General features: G+C 47.8%; 1 protein-coding gene across 11 annotated transcripts in view; it reads right to left on the bottom strand.

Moving 5' to 3' along the window:
* Nucleotides 1-761: 761 nt before the first annotated feature.
* pak1 (p21 protein (Cdc42/Rac)-activated kinase 1) overlaps nt 762-16129 on the bottom strand; it is a 187426-nt gene continuing 172058 nt past the window's right edge. For all 11 annotated transcript variants that reach the window (XM_078402023.1, XM_078402016.1, XM_078402027.1 and 8 more), the window contains 4 exons: nt 11681-11780; nt 7060-7256; nt 4784-4921; nt 762-2133 (listed from right to left, as the gene is read on the bottom strand). In XM_078402023.1, coding sequence (XP_078258149.1) covers nt 2047-2133; nt 4784-4921; nt 7060-7256; nt 11681-11780 — 522 coding nt within the window. In that variant the 3' untranslated portion in view covers nt 762-2046. The remainder of the gene's footprint in view (nt 2134-4783; nt 4922-7059; nt 7257-11680; nt 11781-16129) is intronic.

A 16129-nucleotide genomic window follows, 5' to 3' on the forward strand; every position in this document is an offset into this window, starting at 1 on the left:
TCATCCACAATCAGTACCCCGTTCCTGCCCTCTACCCATACCCCTTGACTCCGCTATCTTTAAGAGCTCTATCTCTCGATTCCCCTCATGATTTTATACACAATAAAAGGTGAGACGGATTAGTTAAGGTGACACGGTGGCGCAGCGGTAAAGCTGCAGCCTCACAGCACCGGATACCAGGGTTGGATCCTGGTATCCAGGGGTGCTGCCTGTACGGAGTTTGCACGTTCTCTCTGTGACCGCGTGTATTTTCTCCGGGTGCTCCGGTTTCCTCCCACGTACCACAAAGGTGCAGGTTTGTTGGTTAATTGGCTTGTGTAAATGACCCCAAGTGTTGTCGGATGGTCATGTGGGATGACGTGGAACTAGTGTACAGGTGATCAATGGTTGGCGTGGACTGGCTAGGCCGATAGGGCCTTTTCCACACTGTACCTCTAAACTAAACTAAAACAAAACCTCTCCTTATAACTAATACCCTTTAATACAGGCAGCGTCCTGGTAAACCTCTTCTGCGCCCTCGAAAGTCTTCTTGTAATATGTTCGTAAGTGATAGGAGCAGAATCAGGCCTAATTCGTCCCATCGAGTCTACTACGCCATTCAATCATGGCTGATCAATCTTCGCCTCTTAATCCCATTCTCCTGCCTTCTCCCCATAAACCCCCCAGAGTCATTAAGGCAATCAAAGAATGGGGCAAACGTAGAAAAGTGAATGTAGAAAGCATTAAAGGATGCAAATTGTAAACTTTAGAGCCTGTTCCATTTATTTATTGCTACATTTTTGTTTTAAACTAAGATATCACAACTGGGACAGGCATGACAAACCCAGAGATGGCCAAGTCAGTTCTTCAATCAAGACTGACCTGCAGTACCATCTTTACTTCAGGGCGAAACAATGAAAGAAACATTCGATCGGCCTAGTGCGGTGCCAATCCTCCACAATGCCGATCAATTTTTGTCCAGTTTATTCTTCCCAAAGACGTAAAAACCAGCACAGAAGTTTTATAACACACCCTTTTTATTCTTTTTTTTTAACCCCGTAGTTTTTAAATTCCATAGTTTTGTACACTATAGACATTCTCAAAGATTTAGCAGCATGTAAGTTGCCCAAGGCAAGGGATTCGAGCCACTTGCAGTGAGCAGCAGTGTTTGGAAAACTAAACGATCTGTTGGGAAATGGGGAGAGGGGAAGGGAAGAGGGGGAAACACTCACAAAAAAATAAACTACATGCCAGGCTGTGCGCGTATTAAGACTGGTATCAGTACAGACTCAATAGCTACGTCACGAACGTGATCAATCGGCAGCCTGCCACTACATTCAGTGATTGGAGAGCAGTCTCGAACCGAAAAAGGCTCAGGCGATCAGAACGCATGATCAATCCGAGTGATTGATCTTTGAGGCGGAAAGAGAATCACTCAACAAAGGGGGAGGAAGAAAAAGAAGGTTGGGGAGAAGGAGAAGGAAAAAGAAACTGAAAGAACTTGCCTGTCCGTCCAAAATCAAGAGATACTTCTTATGAACAAATGAAAACAACCACCAGCTTGGCAGGTTTGGGGAGGGTCAAACGACGGGTTCAGCGGACACAGTAGTGCACAGGCTTATCTCCTGACCATGACCAAGCCCTCTGGAACTGTCCCCAACCACGAGATACATCCACCATCAGGGGCTGGGATTCCAGTGTGTGGGCTGTTGATGTACACTGCTCAGTACTATAAAGAAGTATTAACACCCAACGCAGTTGAAGGGAAGAGCCTTACGCCCCTCCCGTCCAGTCCCGCACAGAGCACGTGGTCCTTTGCGTCGCGCCGTGGAATCCCAGCCTCCCGCGATGGTCTATCCCCCGCTCCGTCCCCTTCCCTGTAACTTGGCCGCAGAAGGGTTGGACGCTGGAGGACCGTTCCGTCGCCAGGGTGAGCAGCAATTCCGTGGGGAGGGGGGTGGGGGGGCGGGGAAGCCCGGCGATCTCTTCCCCCCCCCCACCACCCCCCTCCCCGTCCCCAGCGCGTGCGAGCGACGGCGCAGGGCAGCAGACGTCCCCCGTCGAGCGTTAGCGGTTGTTCTTGGCGGCGTCCTTGGCGGCCAGGATGAGGGGAGTGAGGCTCGACAGCGGTTTCGCCACCTTCAGGAACGGGTGCTGTTGCCGCAAACACAGCGGAAGGAAATGAAAAATTAATAGAGAGTAACATTCTTACAGCATAATAACCAACATGCCCTGAAATGGGGGGGGGGGACTATGTATAAACACAGCGGTAATTTCTACACGGCAAAACCAAAGTGTATAAAAACGGCCTTTATTAAAATCTGGTATTTATTCACAAAATGCTGGAGTAACTCAGGGGGTCAGGCAGCATCTCGGGAGGGAAGGAATGGGCGACGCTTCGGGTCGAGACCCTTCTTCAGACTGATGTCAGGGGGGGCGGGACAAAGGGAGGATATAGGTGGAGACAGGAAGATAGAGGGAGAACTGGGAAGGGGGAGGGGAAGAGTGGGACAGAGGAACTATCTAAAGTTCCTGACAATGTGCACTTTAACCACATGTGATTTCTTTTCTATTACAAATCTCAAATTGTGGAGCACAGAGGCAAATAAATAAATGATGGGTCTTTGTCCCAAACATTATGGAGGGCACTGTAAATAGCAACATGTAGATTTCTTGGATCTTTAAACTTAAAAACAGGTACATGGAAAGGTTCGATTCAGGGGGTTAAGGGATTTGTACAAGCGTTTGGGACTTGGTCAGTTATAAAGCTGTTCACCTGCTTGGCATGGTCGTTGGGCTGAAGGGTCGATTGTCTAACTCTAGACCATTCAGCCCATTTTACCGCTAGCTGCTGGCTCTTTGAAATGTCCAAATGTCTTCGTGATTGGGACAGTCCCAGCCTCAACTACCTCCTCCGGCAGCTCAGTCCATACACCCACCACCCTTTGTGTGGTAAAGGTTACCCCTCGGATTCCTATTCAATCTTTTCCTCTTCACCTTAAACCTATGCCCTCTGCTGCTCGATTCACCTACTCTGGGCAAGAAACTCGATGCATCTACCCAGTCTAGTTTAGAGATACAGCGCGGAAACAGGCCCTTCGGCCCACCTAGTCCGCACCGACCAGCGATCCCCGCACATTAACACTATCCAACTACTAGGGACAATTTACACATACACCAAGCCAATTAACCTACATACCTGAACGTCATTGATTATACTATTTTTATTTTCTGTGCAACTGATATAAATGCAAGTAAAGAAAAATAGTGTCACTCTCCTGAATATATTTCTGAACTCTTGAAGTCTATTCCTCTCGTGACTTTACACACCTTTATAGGATCACCCCTCACATCCTCCTGTGCTCAAAGGAATAGAGTCCCAACCTGCTCAACCTCTCCCTATAGCTCACACCCTGAAGTCGTGACAACAGTCTATTGTTAGATAGAACTCTTAAGGATAGCGGAGTCAGGGGGTATGGGGAAAAGCAGGAACGGGTACTGATTGTGAATGATCAGCCTTGATCACATTGAATGGCGGTGCTGGCTCAAAGGGCCGAATTGCCTACTCCTGCACCTATTGTCTATTGTCTATTGTTTATAACATTCTCGTAATCTTCTCTGTAACTTTTTCAGCTTGACAACATCTTTCCTATAACATGGTGCCCAGAACTGAACACATTACTCTAAATACGGCCTCACCAACGTCTAATATAACTGTAACATGATCTCCCAACTTCTATACTAAATACTTTGACTGATGAAGGCCAATATGTCATAGAAACATAGAAAATAGGTGCAGGAGGAGGTCATTTGGCCCTTCGAGCCAGCACCGCCATTCATTGTGATCATGGCTGATCATCCACAATTAGCAACCCGTGCCTGCCTTCCCCCCATATCCCTTGATTCTGCTAGCTCCTGGAACTCTATCTAACTCTCTTTTAAATTCATCCAGTGAATTGGCCTCCACTGCCCTCTGTGGCAGAGAATTCCACAAATTCACAACTCTCTGGGTGAAAACGTTTTTTCTCACCTCGGTTTTAAATGGACTCCCCTTTATTCTTAGACTGTGTGGCCCCGGGCTCTGGACTCAATAGACAATAGACAATAGGTGCAGGAGGAGGCCATTCGGCCCTTCGAGCCAGCACCGCCATTCAATGTGATCATGGCTGATCATTCTCAATCAGTACCCCGTTCCTGCCTTCTCCCCATACCCCCTGACTCCGCTATCCTTAAGAGCTCTATCTAGCTCTCTCTTGAATGCATTCAGAGAATTGGCCTCCACTTCCTTCTGAGGCAGAGAATTCCACAGATTCACAACTCTGACTGAAAAGGTTTTTCCTCATCTCAGTTCTAAATGGCCTACCCCTTATTCTTAAACGGTGGCCCCTTGTTCTGAACTCCCCCAACATTGGGAACATGTTTCCAGCCTCTAACGTGTCCAACCCCTTAATAATCTTATACGTTTCGATAAGATCCCCTCTCATCCTTCTAAATTCCAGTGTATACAAGCCTAGCCGCTCCAACCTTTCAACATACGACAGTCCCGCCATTCCGGGAATTAACCTAGTAAACCTAAGCTGCACGCCCTCAATAGCAAGAATATCCTTCCTCAAATTTGGAGACCAAAACTGCACACAGTACTCCAGGTGCGGTCTCACTAGGGCCCTGTACAACTGCAGAAGGACCTCTTTGCTATACTCCCCCTATACTCCCCCAACATTGGGAACATTTGCGAAAAGGTTCTTGTTAAGTCCGAATAATTTTGGGCACGAAAATAATTAAAAAACGTGTTGACTCGTCTCACCTGGAGAAGCTCCTTGGCAGAACCTCTCTTCTCCACATCCATCTCTAGGCAGCGGTTGAGAAAGTCCCGAAATATAGACGACAGTTTTTCAGGATTCTGTAGCTCTGGAGTGCCATTCGTTGCTATTAAATACAATGCCTGGAGAGATGAGATTTCATATAATTAAATTAATTAATAGACAATAGACAATGGGTGCAGGAGGAGGCCATTCAGCCCTTCGAGCCAGCACCGCCATTCAACATGATCATGGCTGATCATTCTCAATCAGTACCCCGTTCCTGCCTTCTCCCCATACCCCCTGACTCCGCTATCCTTAAGAGCTCTATCTAGCTCTCTCTTGAATGCATTCAGAGAATTGGCCTCCACTGCCTTCTGAGGCAGAGAATTCCATAGATTCATAACTCTCTGACTGAAAAAGTTTTTCCTCATCTCAGTTCTAAATGGCCTACCCCTTTTTCGTAAACTGTGGCCCCTTGTTCTGGACTCCCCCAACATGTTTCCTGCCTCTAACGTGTCCAACCCCTTAATAATCTTATACGTTTCGATAAGATCTCCCTCTCATCTCATCCAATTAAGCGGGGAAAAAAGAGTGAAAACATTGAAATGAACAGCTCTGCCCAGGACGGCAAGAAGTTGCGGAGTTGTGGATGGGGCCCGGTCGATCACAGTCTAAGAATAAAGGGGAGGCCATTTAAAACTGAGGTGAGAAGAAACTTCTTCACACAGAGAGTTATGAATTTGTGGAATTCTCTGCCACAGAGGGCAGTGGAGGCCAATTCACTGGATGAATTTAAAAGAGAGTTAGATAGAGCTCTCGGGGCTAGTGGAATCAAGGGATTTGGGGAAAAGGCAGGCACGGGGTACTGATTGTGGACGATCAGCCATGATCACTATGAATGGCGGTGCTGGCTCGAAGGGCCAAATGGCCTCCTCCTGCACCTATTTTCTATGTTTCTATGATCACACAGGCCAGACTGCGTGTGTGTGGTCGTGGGGGAGAGAGGAGGCGAGGGTTTGGACTGGATGAGATGCGGTCTTACTCACTCTCTGCTCACCACAAACCTGACCTGACTGCTATTTAAAATTCCAACCAGACCAAGAATCTCCGACCTAAAAAGCTGCCTCTTGTTCTCATCCCACAGATGTGGCCTGACCTGCTGAGTCATAGATTCATGCAGCACAGATACAGGCCCTTCGGACCCACTCATCCAAAGCTGACCGAGCTTTCCAGCGTTTGCTCCATATCCCTCTGAACCTTGGAGGGCATCTACAACACACGATGCCTCAGAAAAGCCACCAGCATCCACAAAGACTCCTCACACCCCTGCAACAGTCTGTTCGAACTTCTACCATCGGGCAGACGATACAAGGCCTTCTCCGCCCGCACCTCCAGACTCAGGAACAGCTTCATCCCCAGGGCCATAGCTGCTATGAAACGGTCCTGCTGAGCCGGATGGTCACATCGCACAGTGAACCGGCACAGATCTACTTGCACTTTATTCTGTTTTAAAACTGTTACAATTTGTTTCATTGGGTTGTTTAAATGAATACTGACTAGCTAATTAATTTATTGCATCGTATGGGAGGCGCATTCCCAATCTCGTTGTACCCCTGTACAATGACAATAAAGATATATTGTATTGTATTGTATTGTATATCCATTTCTAGCATTTTTTGGTTTTAGCAAGATTCCAGGGCAGTTTCCTCCCACATTCCCAAGTTGCGCAGGTTTGCAGGTTAATTGGCTTCTCTGTAAATTCCCCCTGGTGCATAGGGAGTGGATGAGAAAGTGGGATAACGTAGAACTGTTGTGAACGGTGATCGATGGTCGACGTGGACTCGATAGTCTGAAGGGCCTGTTTGCATTGTGTAACTCTAACGTTAGTGTAGAGATACAGTGTGGAAACAGACCCTTCGGCCCACCGAGTCCGTACACACGCGGGACGATTTCAGAAGCCAATTAACCTACAAACCTGCACGTCTTTGGAATGTGGGAGGAAACCGGAGCACCCGGAGAAAACCCAACTGGTCACGGGGAGAACGTACAAACTCCGTACACACAGCACCGGTGGTCAGGATTGAACCCGGGTCTCTACGCGCTGTAAGGTAGCAACTCTACCGCTGTGCCGCCCTGAAACTAATCTAAAGTAACAAAAACACTTATCCAAATGGTGAGAGACTGCAGATCTTTGAGATGCAAGGTAACCATTGTGTGGCAGCGCTGAGTTCAGCCAATAGCTCAATCCATCGGATGAGAAGAAGAGAAGGAATCTTACCCTCAGAGGGTTCTCGTTCAGGTAGGGAGGTTCGCCCTCGATCATTTCAATCGCCATGATTCCCAGCGACCAAATGTCTACCTTGGGACCGTACGCTTTTCTTGTGACCACTTCCGGCGCCATCCAGTAGGGGGTGCCCACCATCGTGCTTCGTTTACTCTGCTCGGGAGTGATCTGAGCGCAGAAGCCAAAGTCAGCTGAAGAGGGGGGAATAAAAGGCACCAGGGTCAAGAGAGTTTAATAGTCATATGTCCCAAAACGGAGCAATGATATTCGTACTTGCAGAAGCTCCCGGCGAGCTGCGGCCCTACTCTCGACAGCCGGCCTGGCTCGCCCGCCGCACAACCGAGAACCCACCGGGAGTCGTCTATCCGAGGCTCATCTCCCGCTCGACCCCGAAGACCGGGAACCAGGGAGGAGGGCGGGGGGTCGGCGATGGTGGCAGATGCTGGACTAAGGGCCAATTTCAAGATGGCGGCAGGCGGAGGAAAGGGCAACGGGCCTTTGAGGCCAAGATAAGACTGCACTCTTAAGAACTTTGAAACTTTGTTGGCGCCAGAAACGTGGCGACTGTTTGTGTGTGCTGGCTCGAAGGGCCGAATGGCCACCTCCTGCACCTATTTCTATGTTTGTGTGTGCTGGCTCGAAGGGCCGAATGGCCACCTCCTGCACCTATTTCTATGTTTTCTATGCACTATCTCTGTGGAGTCTACAGTCATTGAACACTCTGTGAATACTACAATCATTGGACTCATCTATGATCAGAATTAGAATAACCTTTATTGTCGAAGGCTCGAGGCCCCCGACCGCGGGAGAACAAAGCAGGGAAGCAGATCGTCTTCCATCACAGTGTGGAATGTGGAGGTATAAGAAAATAACTGCAGATGCTGGTACAAATCGAAGGTATTTATTCACAAAATGCTGGAGTAACTCAGCAGGTCAGGCAGCATCTCAGGAGAGAAGGAATGGGTGACGTTTCGGGTCGAGCATCTCCTGAGATGCTGCCTGACCTGCTGAGTTACTCCAGCATTTTGTGAATAAATACCTTCGAGGAATGTGGAGGAGTCACTGTGGTGGATGTTCGTGTTAAAAAAATATTTGAGTGTCTTGTTGCTCTTTATTGGTATGACTGTGTGGCAAATCGAATTCCTCGTATGTTGCAAAACATACTTGGCTAATAAAGTACTATTATGATTATTACAGTTTTCAGGCTCCTATACATTCTTCCCGATGCTGGCAGGAGTCAAATGAGAGCGTGGCCAGGGTGGTGTGGGTCTCTGATGATGCTGGCTGCTTTTTTGAGGCAATGACTCCTTCGATGCTGGGGAAGCCAGTACCCATGATGGACCGGGCGGTGGATAAGAAATGCTCTTGGCATTATAAGAAAATAACTGCAGATGCTGGTACAAATCGAAGGTATTTATTCACAAAATGCTGGAGTTATGCTTGGTACAGACATTGCAGGCTGAAGGAGCAGACCAAATGTGCAGGAAGGAACTGCAGGCGCTGGTTTAACCCGACGATAGACACAAAATGCTGGAGGAACTCAGCGGGAGTCCAGAACAAGGGGCCACAGTTTAAGAATAAGGGGTCGGCCATTTAGAACGGAGATGAGGAAAAGCTTTTTCAGTCAGAGAGTTGTGAATCTGTGGAATTCTCTGCCTCAGAAGGCAGTGGAGGCCAATTCTCTGAATGCATTCAAGAGAGAGCTAGATAGAGCTCTTAAGGATAGCGGAGTCAGGAGGTATGGGGAGAAGGCAGGAACGGGGTACTGATTGAGAATGATCAGCCATGATCACATTGAATGATGGTGCTGGCTCGAAGGGCCAAATGGCCTCCTCCTGCACCTATTGTCTATAATGTTGGTGACTCAGCAGGAAGGCTAGATCAGACTTTTTAGTGCGGAAAGGAACTGCAGATGCTGGTTTATACCGAAGGTAGACACAAAGTCGGAGGTGCAAAGGGACTTGGGATTGCTGGTGCAGGATTCACAAAATGTTAATCTGCAAGTCGAATCGGTAGTAAGGAGGGCAAATGCAATGCTAGCATTTATTTCAAGAGGGCTAGAATACAAAAAACAAGGGTTGTAATGCTGAGGCTCCATAAGGCCCCATTTGGACTATTGTGAACAGTTTTGGGCGCCATATCTGAGGAAGGATGTGCTGGCTCTGGAGAGGGTCCAGAGGAGGTTGACAAGACTGATCCCAGGAATGAGTGGGTTAACCTATGATGAGTGTTTGTCGGCACTGGGCCTGTGTTCGCTGGAGTTTAGAAGGATGAGGGGGGACCTCATTGAAACTTACCGAATAGTGAAAGGCTTGGATAGAGTGGATGTGGAGAGGATGTTTCCACTAGTGGGAGAGTCTAGAACCAAAGGTCACAGCTTCAGAATTAAAGGATGTTTGTTTAGGAAGGAGGTGAGGAGGGATTTCTTTAGTCAGAGGGTAGTGAATCTGTAGTATTCATTGCCTTAGAATGGCTGTGGAGGCCATCAATGGATATTTTTATTGGCAGAGATAGATTCTTGATTAGTACGGGTGTCAAGGGTTACGGGGAGAAGGCAGAGAGATAGATCAGCCATGATTGAATGGTGGAGTAGACTTGATGGGCCGAATGGCCGAATTCTACTCCCTATCACTTATGACCAAAAGTAACTCAGCAGATCAGGCAGCAGATCAGGCAGCATCTCTGGAGAAAAAGTATGGGTGCCAGTCCCAGTCTGAAGAAGGGTTCCGACCCGAAATGTCACCCATCCTATTTCTCCAGAGATGCTGTTTAACCCATCGAGCCACTGCAGCATTTTGTGTCCATCTCAGTGTCCATCTTGTGTCCAAATAGTGTTTTTTTTTCTCTCCTCTCTCTATTCTGGTCTCTGGTATGAAACATTTAGGCTGGTCCAGAATTCGTTGAATTGATTGGATAAGTCGTAAGGTACTAAAAATACAGCAGAACATAAGGAAGTAAGTATGCCACCTCCTAAAATAGGTGAAGATTCATGGTTTGTCACTGGCATCCGATAAATCAGGCACTATATTTATAAAATGTTTTGTACTCAAAGTTTCACATGATCGTTTGACTACGCCCAGCTAGACATGAGATGATGATGATGATGATGTCGGAGTTCCACAGTGCTGGGAGCACTCTGGATTTCTCATGACCTTTGTCAGCCATTCTGCCCGTCCACTCTCTGCTAGCACTCAGAACAATCTCATGAATCCATTTCCCATTAACTCCTCTCTGATCCTTCTACCACACATTTACACTGGGGTGCACTGGTAAAGTTGCAGCCTCACAGTGCCAGACACCCGGCTTAGATTCTAACCTCGGGCGCTGTCTGCGTGGAGCTTGCACGTTCTCCTCCTGGGTTTTCTCCCACGTGCCCTGGTTTTCTCCCACATCCCCAAAACGTTCGGGTTTGTAGATTAAATTGGCTTCTGTTGTAAGAAAATAACTGCAGATGCTGGTACAAATCGAAGGTATGTATTTCACAAAATGCTGGAGTAACTCAGCAGGTCGGGCAGCATCTCAGGAGAGAAGGAATGGGTGACGTTTCGGGTCGAGACCATTCTTCAGTCTGAAGATGGGTCTCGACCCGAAACGTCACCCATTCCTTCTCCCCTGAGATGCTGCCTGACCTGCTGAGTTACTCCAGCATTTTGTGAAATTGGCTTCTATAATTGTCTCTGGCGTGCAGGGAGGGGGTGCTAAGGAGGGTTAACATAGAACTAGTGTGAACGGGTGATCAATAGTCAGTTGACTGATTTAGATTTAGTGATACAGCGCAGAAACAGGCCCTTCGGCCCACCGGGTCCGCGCCGCCCAGCGATCCCCGCACATTAACACTACCCTACACCCACTCGGGACTATTTTTACATTTGCCCAGCCAATTAACCTACAAACTTGTATGTCTTTGGAGTGTGGGAGGAAACCGAAGATCTCGGAGAAAACCCACGCAGGTCACCGGGAGAACGTACAAACTCCGTACAGTACAGCACCCGTAGTCAGGATCGAACCCGGGTCTCCGGCGCTGCATTCGCTGTAAGGCAGCAACTCGACCGCTGCGCCACCGTGCCGACTGAAGGGCCTGTTTCAATACTATATCTCTAAACTAAATTAAAAATACACGATCCCTTGGGAGAATAAACCGACAGATTCTTGATTAGTGCGGGAGTCAGGGGTTGTGGGGAGAAGGCAGGAGAATGGGGTTGAGAGGGAGAGATAGATCAGCCATGATTGAATGGCGGAGTAGAATTGATGGGCCGAATGGCCTAATTGGGCTCTGGAACTTATCAACATTTCCTTTTAGAACTAAAATGGCCAACTCCCCATTCCGCGACACTGGCTCTTGGTCTGGACTATTTAGCGAAGGGCTTTGGCGCCCAGAAAAAAAAGACACACCCAAGTGCTGGAGCACTGCAGCGGGTCAGGTAGTATCTCTGGAGAACATGGACAGGCGACGTTTCGGGTCAGGGCCCATCTTCAGACAACCATGCTTCACGCTTCAAGCATGCACCTACCTGGTCAAGCCCTCCCGGTCAAACATTGACCCAACTCTACCGAAGGTGAGACGCAAATCTTGGTTTGGTTAGATAGGTACGGCAGGGCAGAAATGCAGACGTACTTAGCTTGACAGATCCGTCCATCCCCAGCAGAATGTTGTCACTTTTGATGTCCCTGTGAATGACCTGGTTTGAGTGCAGGAACTCCAGGGCTTGTAAACACTGGAACAAACGAGAGAAGATAGAAAACACTTTTTAAAAAAACTTTAAAAAAACGAGTGGAACCAAAGAACTGGAGATGTTGGTTTATGCCGAAGATGGACACAATAGACAATAGGTGCAGGAGGAGGCCATTCGGCCCTTTGAGCCAGCACCGCCATTCAATGTGATCATGGCTGATCATTCTCAATCAGTACCCCGTTCCTGCTTTCTCCCCATACCCCCTGACTCCGCTATCCTTAAGAGCTCTATCCAGCTCTCTCTTGAATGCATTCAGAGAATTGGCCTCCACTGCCTTCTGAGGCAGAGAATTCCACAGATTCACAACTCTCTGACTGAAAAAGTTTTTCCTCATCTCAGTTCTAAATGGCCTACCCCTTATTCTTAAACTGTGGCCCCTTGTTCTGGACTCCTCCAACACAAAGCGCTGGATTAACTCAGCGGGTCAGGCAGCACCTGTGGTGAAAAAGGGCGGGCGACGTTTCGGGTCGGGACCCTTCTTCAGACGGAAGAAGAAAAAACCCCCCTGCTGTAATCCGCGGTTTGTAAACAAGCTGCACAGAGACCCTTGAGTGTAAGCCATATAACAGTGTGGAAGCATGGAAGCCAGACATTTGCTGACTGCGCTTTGTGTGTTAAGGCTCATTCTCCTGCTGCCAGCCGTGCAGAGTTAGTAACACGATCTCCTAGGATCGGAGGATTGTAGGTTCAGACTCTATTCTAGATCACCATATTTTATATGAGACAATCTATCAAGTTCCCGTTTGAGAAAGATCCCATATTAGTAGAACCAGTAGAGGGCAATTTACCAACATCATCAAGAACATGATTACTCTGTCATTATCCCCGGTGCCTGCTGTGTGCAAATCATCTACCATATGTCATACAAAGGGCTATTGGTGACTTGGCCTGTGAACATTTAAATTCACTTAAATTCCCTTGAAGCAGTTTTCAAGCTAGTAATAAAAGGTTTCATGGTATTTATCAATGAATGAAGAGAGTAAATGTTCCATTAGCTCAATTGTAGGTGGCGGCAGGATTATTTTTAAATGAAGTAAAAGAATCACAGCAAGTGTACGAGGAATATAAGACAGGGGCAGCTGTAGGAAATTGGCTTTTATAACTTCAGAAGATCTGTTAATAGACAATTCTTTGGAAGATGAATAAAAGACAATGTGCTGGAGTAACTCAGCGGGTCAGGCAGTATCTCTAGAGATCACGGACAGGCGATGTTTTGGGTCGGGATCTGGTCTTAGGATCGGAATGGGGCGGCTCGGTGGCGCAGCGGTAGAGTTGCTGCCCCACAACGCCAGAGACACGGGTTCGATCCCGACTACAGGTACGGAGTTTGTACGTTCTCCCCGTGACCGCGTGGGTTTTCTCCGGGTGCTCCGATTTCCTCCCACACTCCAAAAGACACAGGTTTGTAGGTTGATTGACTTCGGTAACTGTGAATTGTCCCTGGCGCGCAGGATAGTGTTCGTGTGGCTGATCGGCGCGGTCTCGCTGGGGCGAAAGGCTTGTCTCCGTGCTGTATCTCTAAAGTCTAATGCCTTGCACAGTCTGGAGACTGCCTATATTTATCACTACAACAAAAATACAAAGTTGGTGTAGAAACAAGGAACTGCAGATGCTGGTTTACCATGGAAAGACAAAGAATAAAGGGTAGGCCATTTAGAACGAAGATGAGGAAAACATTTTCACTCAGAGAGTTGTGCATCTGTGGAATTCTCTGCCTCAGAAGGCAGTGGAGGCCAAATCTCTGGATGCTTTCAAGAGAGTTAGATAGAGCTCTTAGATGCTCTTCGGTGCTGGCTCGAAGGGCCGAATGGCCTACTCCTGCACCTATTGTCAATTGAATGGAGGCAGTAAGCAGTTAATCAATTTCATCCATGTCCTTCCATTGAGTGGCAGAGTAGACTTAATGACCTAATTCTGCTCCTGTAACTTATGAGCTAGGTGTCTATTTACAGCAAGCAGGGCAGCAGTGAATGACTCATTTGCTGTGGCGCCCACTTATGTCAGCGTTATTTGGAGGAATAACACGTCTCCTCAGCTTTACAGCGCAAAGACAGAAGGCAGCACAGAGTTTGCCAACTCTCACAAATTGAAACTGATGAACTGTGAGAGTTTCTAGGGATTATGTTGGAAGCGATGAACCTGTGAAACAGCGTGCACGAGAACATTAATGGAGACGTGGTAAAAGATGTTAATCCAAACAAGTGCAGTGAGGAGAAATGTAAAACCAGCGCGTGGGGGGGGCGTGGGGAGAGGGGGATTCATTTTCATAGAATTAGGAATGGAGTGGCGCGGTGGCGCAGCGGTAGAGTTGCTGCCTTACAGCGAATGCAGCGCCGGAGACTCAGGTTCGATCCTGACTACGGGTGCCGTCTGTACGGAGTTTGTATGTTCTCCCCGTGTGACCTGCGTGGGTTTTCTCCGAGATCTTTGGTTTCCTCCCATACTCCAAAGACGTACAGGTTTGTAGGTTAATTGGCTGGGCAAATGTAAAAATTGTCCCTAGTGGGTGTAGGATAGTGTTAGTGTGCGGGGATCGCTGGGCGGCGCGGACCCGGTGGGCCGAAGGGCCTGTTTCCGCGCTGTATCTCTAAATCTAAATCTAAATCTATTTGGCCGTCTTCTCCCACCCACATTCTATACGCGCTCCTTACCACCATGAGACATGTGAGCAAAATTAGGCCATTCAGCCCATCAAGTCTACTCTGCCATTCGATCATGGTTGATCTATTATTCCCTCGAAAACCCCATTCTCTTGCCTTCTCCCAGTAATCTTTGACACTCTTACTAATCAAGAACCTATCAATCTCCTTTAAAAAAAAACAATGTCTTGACCGCCACCGGCCACGGATTCTATAGTTTAGTTTAAGAAGTGTAAGAAAATAACTGCAGATGCTGGTACAAATCGAAGGTATTTATTCACAAATTGCTGGAGTAACTCAGCAGGTCAGGAAGCATCTCAGGAGAGAAGGAATGGGCGATGTTTCGGGTCGAGACCCTTCTTCAGACTGATGTCAGGGGACGACGACAAAGGAAGGATACAGGTGGAGACAGGAAGACAGTGGGAGATCTGGGAAGGGGGAGGGGAAGAGAGGTACAGAGGAACTATCTAAAGTTGGAGAAGTCAATGTTCATACCACTGGGCTGCAAGCTGCCCAGGCGAAATACGAGGTGCTGTTCCTCCAATTTCCGGTGGGCCTCACTACTGTCACGTGTACCGAGGTAAAGTGAAATGCTTTTGTGCGTGCTATCCAGTCAGCGGAAAGGCAATGCATGATTACAATCGAGCCATAGCAGTGTATAGATACACGATAAGGGAATAACGTTTAGTGCAAGGTTTTAGATTTAGATTTTTTTAGATTTAGAGATACCAGCAAAGTCCGATCAAGGATAGTCCGAGGGTCACCAATGAAGTAGATAGTAGTTCAGCACTGCTCTCTGGTTGTGGTAGGATGGTTCGGTTGCCTGAGAACAGCTGGGAAGAAAGTGTCCCTGAATCTGGAGGTGTGTGTTTTCACATTGCTACACCTTTTGCCTGATGGGAGAGGGGAATGCTGTCTGACGTTATCTATAGGAGACGGTGCCTCAAATATGTAGCCAATATCAAAGACCCACATCTAACCACGCTCTCATTTCACTCCTACTTTCAGGAAGAAGGTACAGGAGTCTGAAGACCGTAACCTCCAGCTTCAAGAATAACTTCTGACTAACAACATTGAGGTCTTGAACAGGGCACAACTCAGCTATGAACATCTATGGACTGTCTTTGGTTGCACTAAGGATTTTTGGGTTTCTACGTATTATTATTGTTATTCATTTATTAAACTTTTGTTCATTATATATATTTTTTTTCAGCGGTTCCAGCGGCTTGGGGCTTGTCTACCTAGCACGTGAAGCCTGGGTTCGGCGGATTGAGCGGAGGAAACCACCAGAGGGTTCAACGGGCAGAAAAGACGATCCCAGCAAAGCGTTGTGGAGCGCAAACAGGGCAGAGTGAGATACGTAGGACACTTCTGACCATCCACTGCATCCTGACCTGTCCCCAGCCGTCCCGACTATGTCTTGCTGCTGGGGCCCGACAGGCCGGGACGAGAGAGTGAGGCCGACGATCTGTGCAACTCCCCCTCACTTAAATCCAAGTCAAGCGCAAGTCATGACTTCAACCTCGGCCAGCACACACACCGCGGCTGGCGGCGATCCCAATCAGCGGTCAAAATAATAAGATTGAAAGTGAAGTCACGGTCATCTTCGAACCCGAAGGACCAACAACAACAACAACATATATATTTTTTGGGATACAGAGTGGAAACAGGCCCTTCAGCCCACTATGTCCG

The sequence above is a fragment of the Rhinoraja longicauda genome, chromosome 7 (genome assembly GCF_053455715.1).
Source record: "Rhinoraja longicauda isolate Sanriku21f chromosome 7, sRhiLon1.1, whole genome shotgun sequence".
In the NCBI taxonomy this organism is placed as follows: Eukaryota; Metazoa; Chordata; class Chondrichthyes; order Rajiformes; family Arhynchobatidae; genus Rhinoraja; species Rhinoraja longicauda.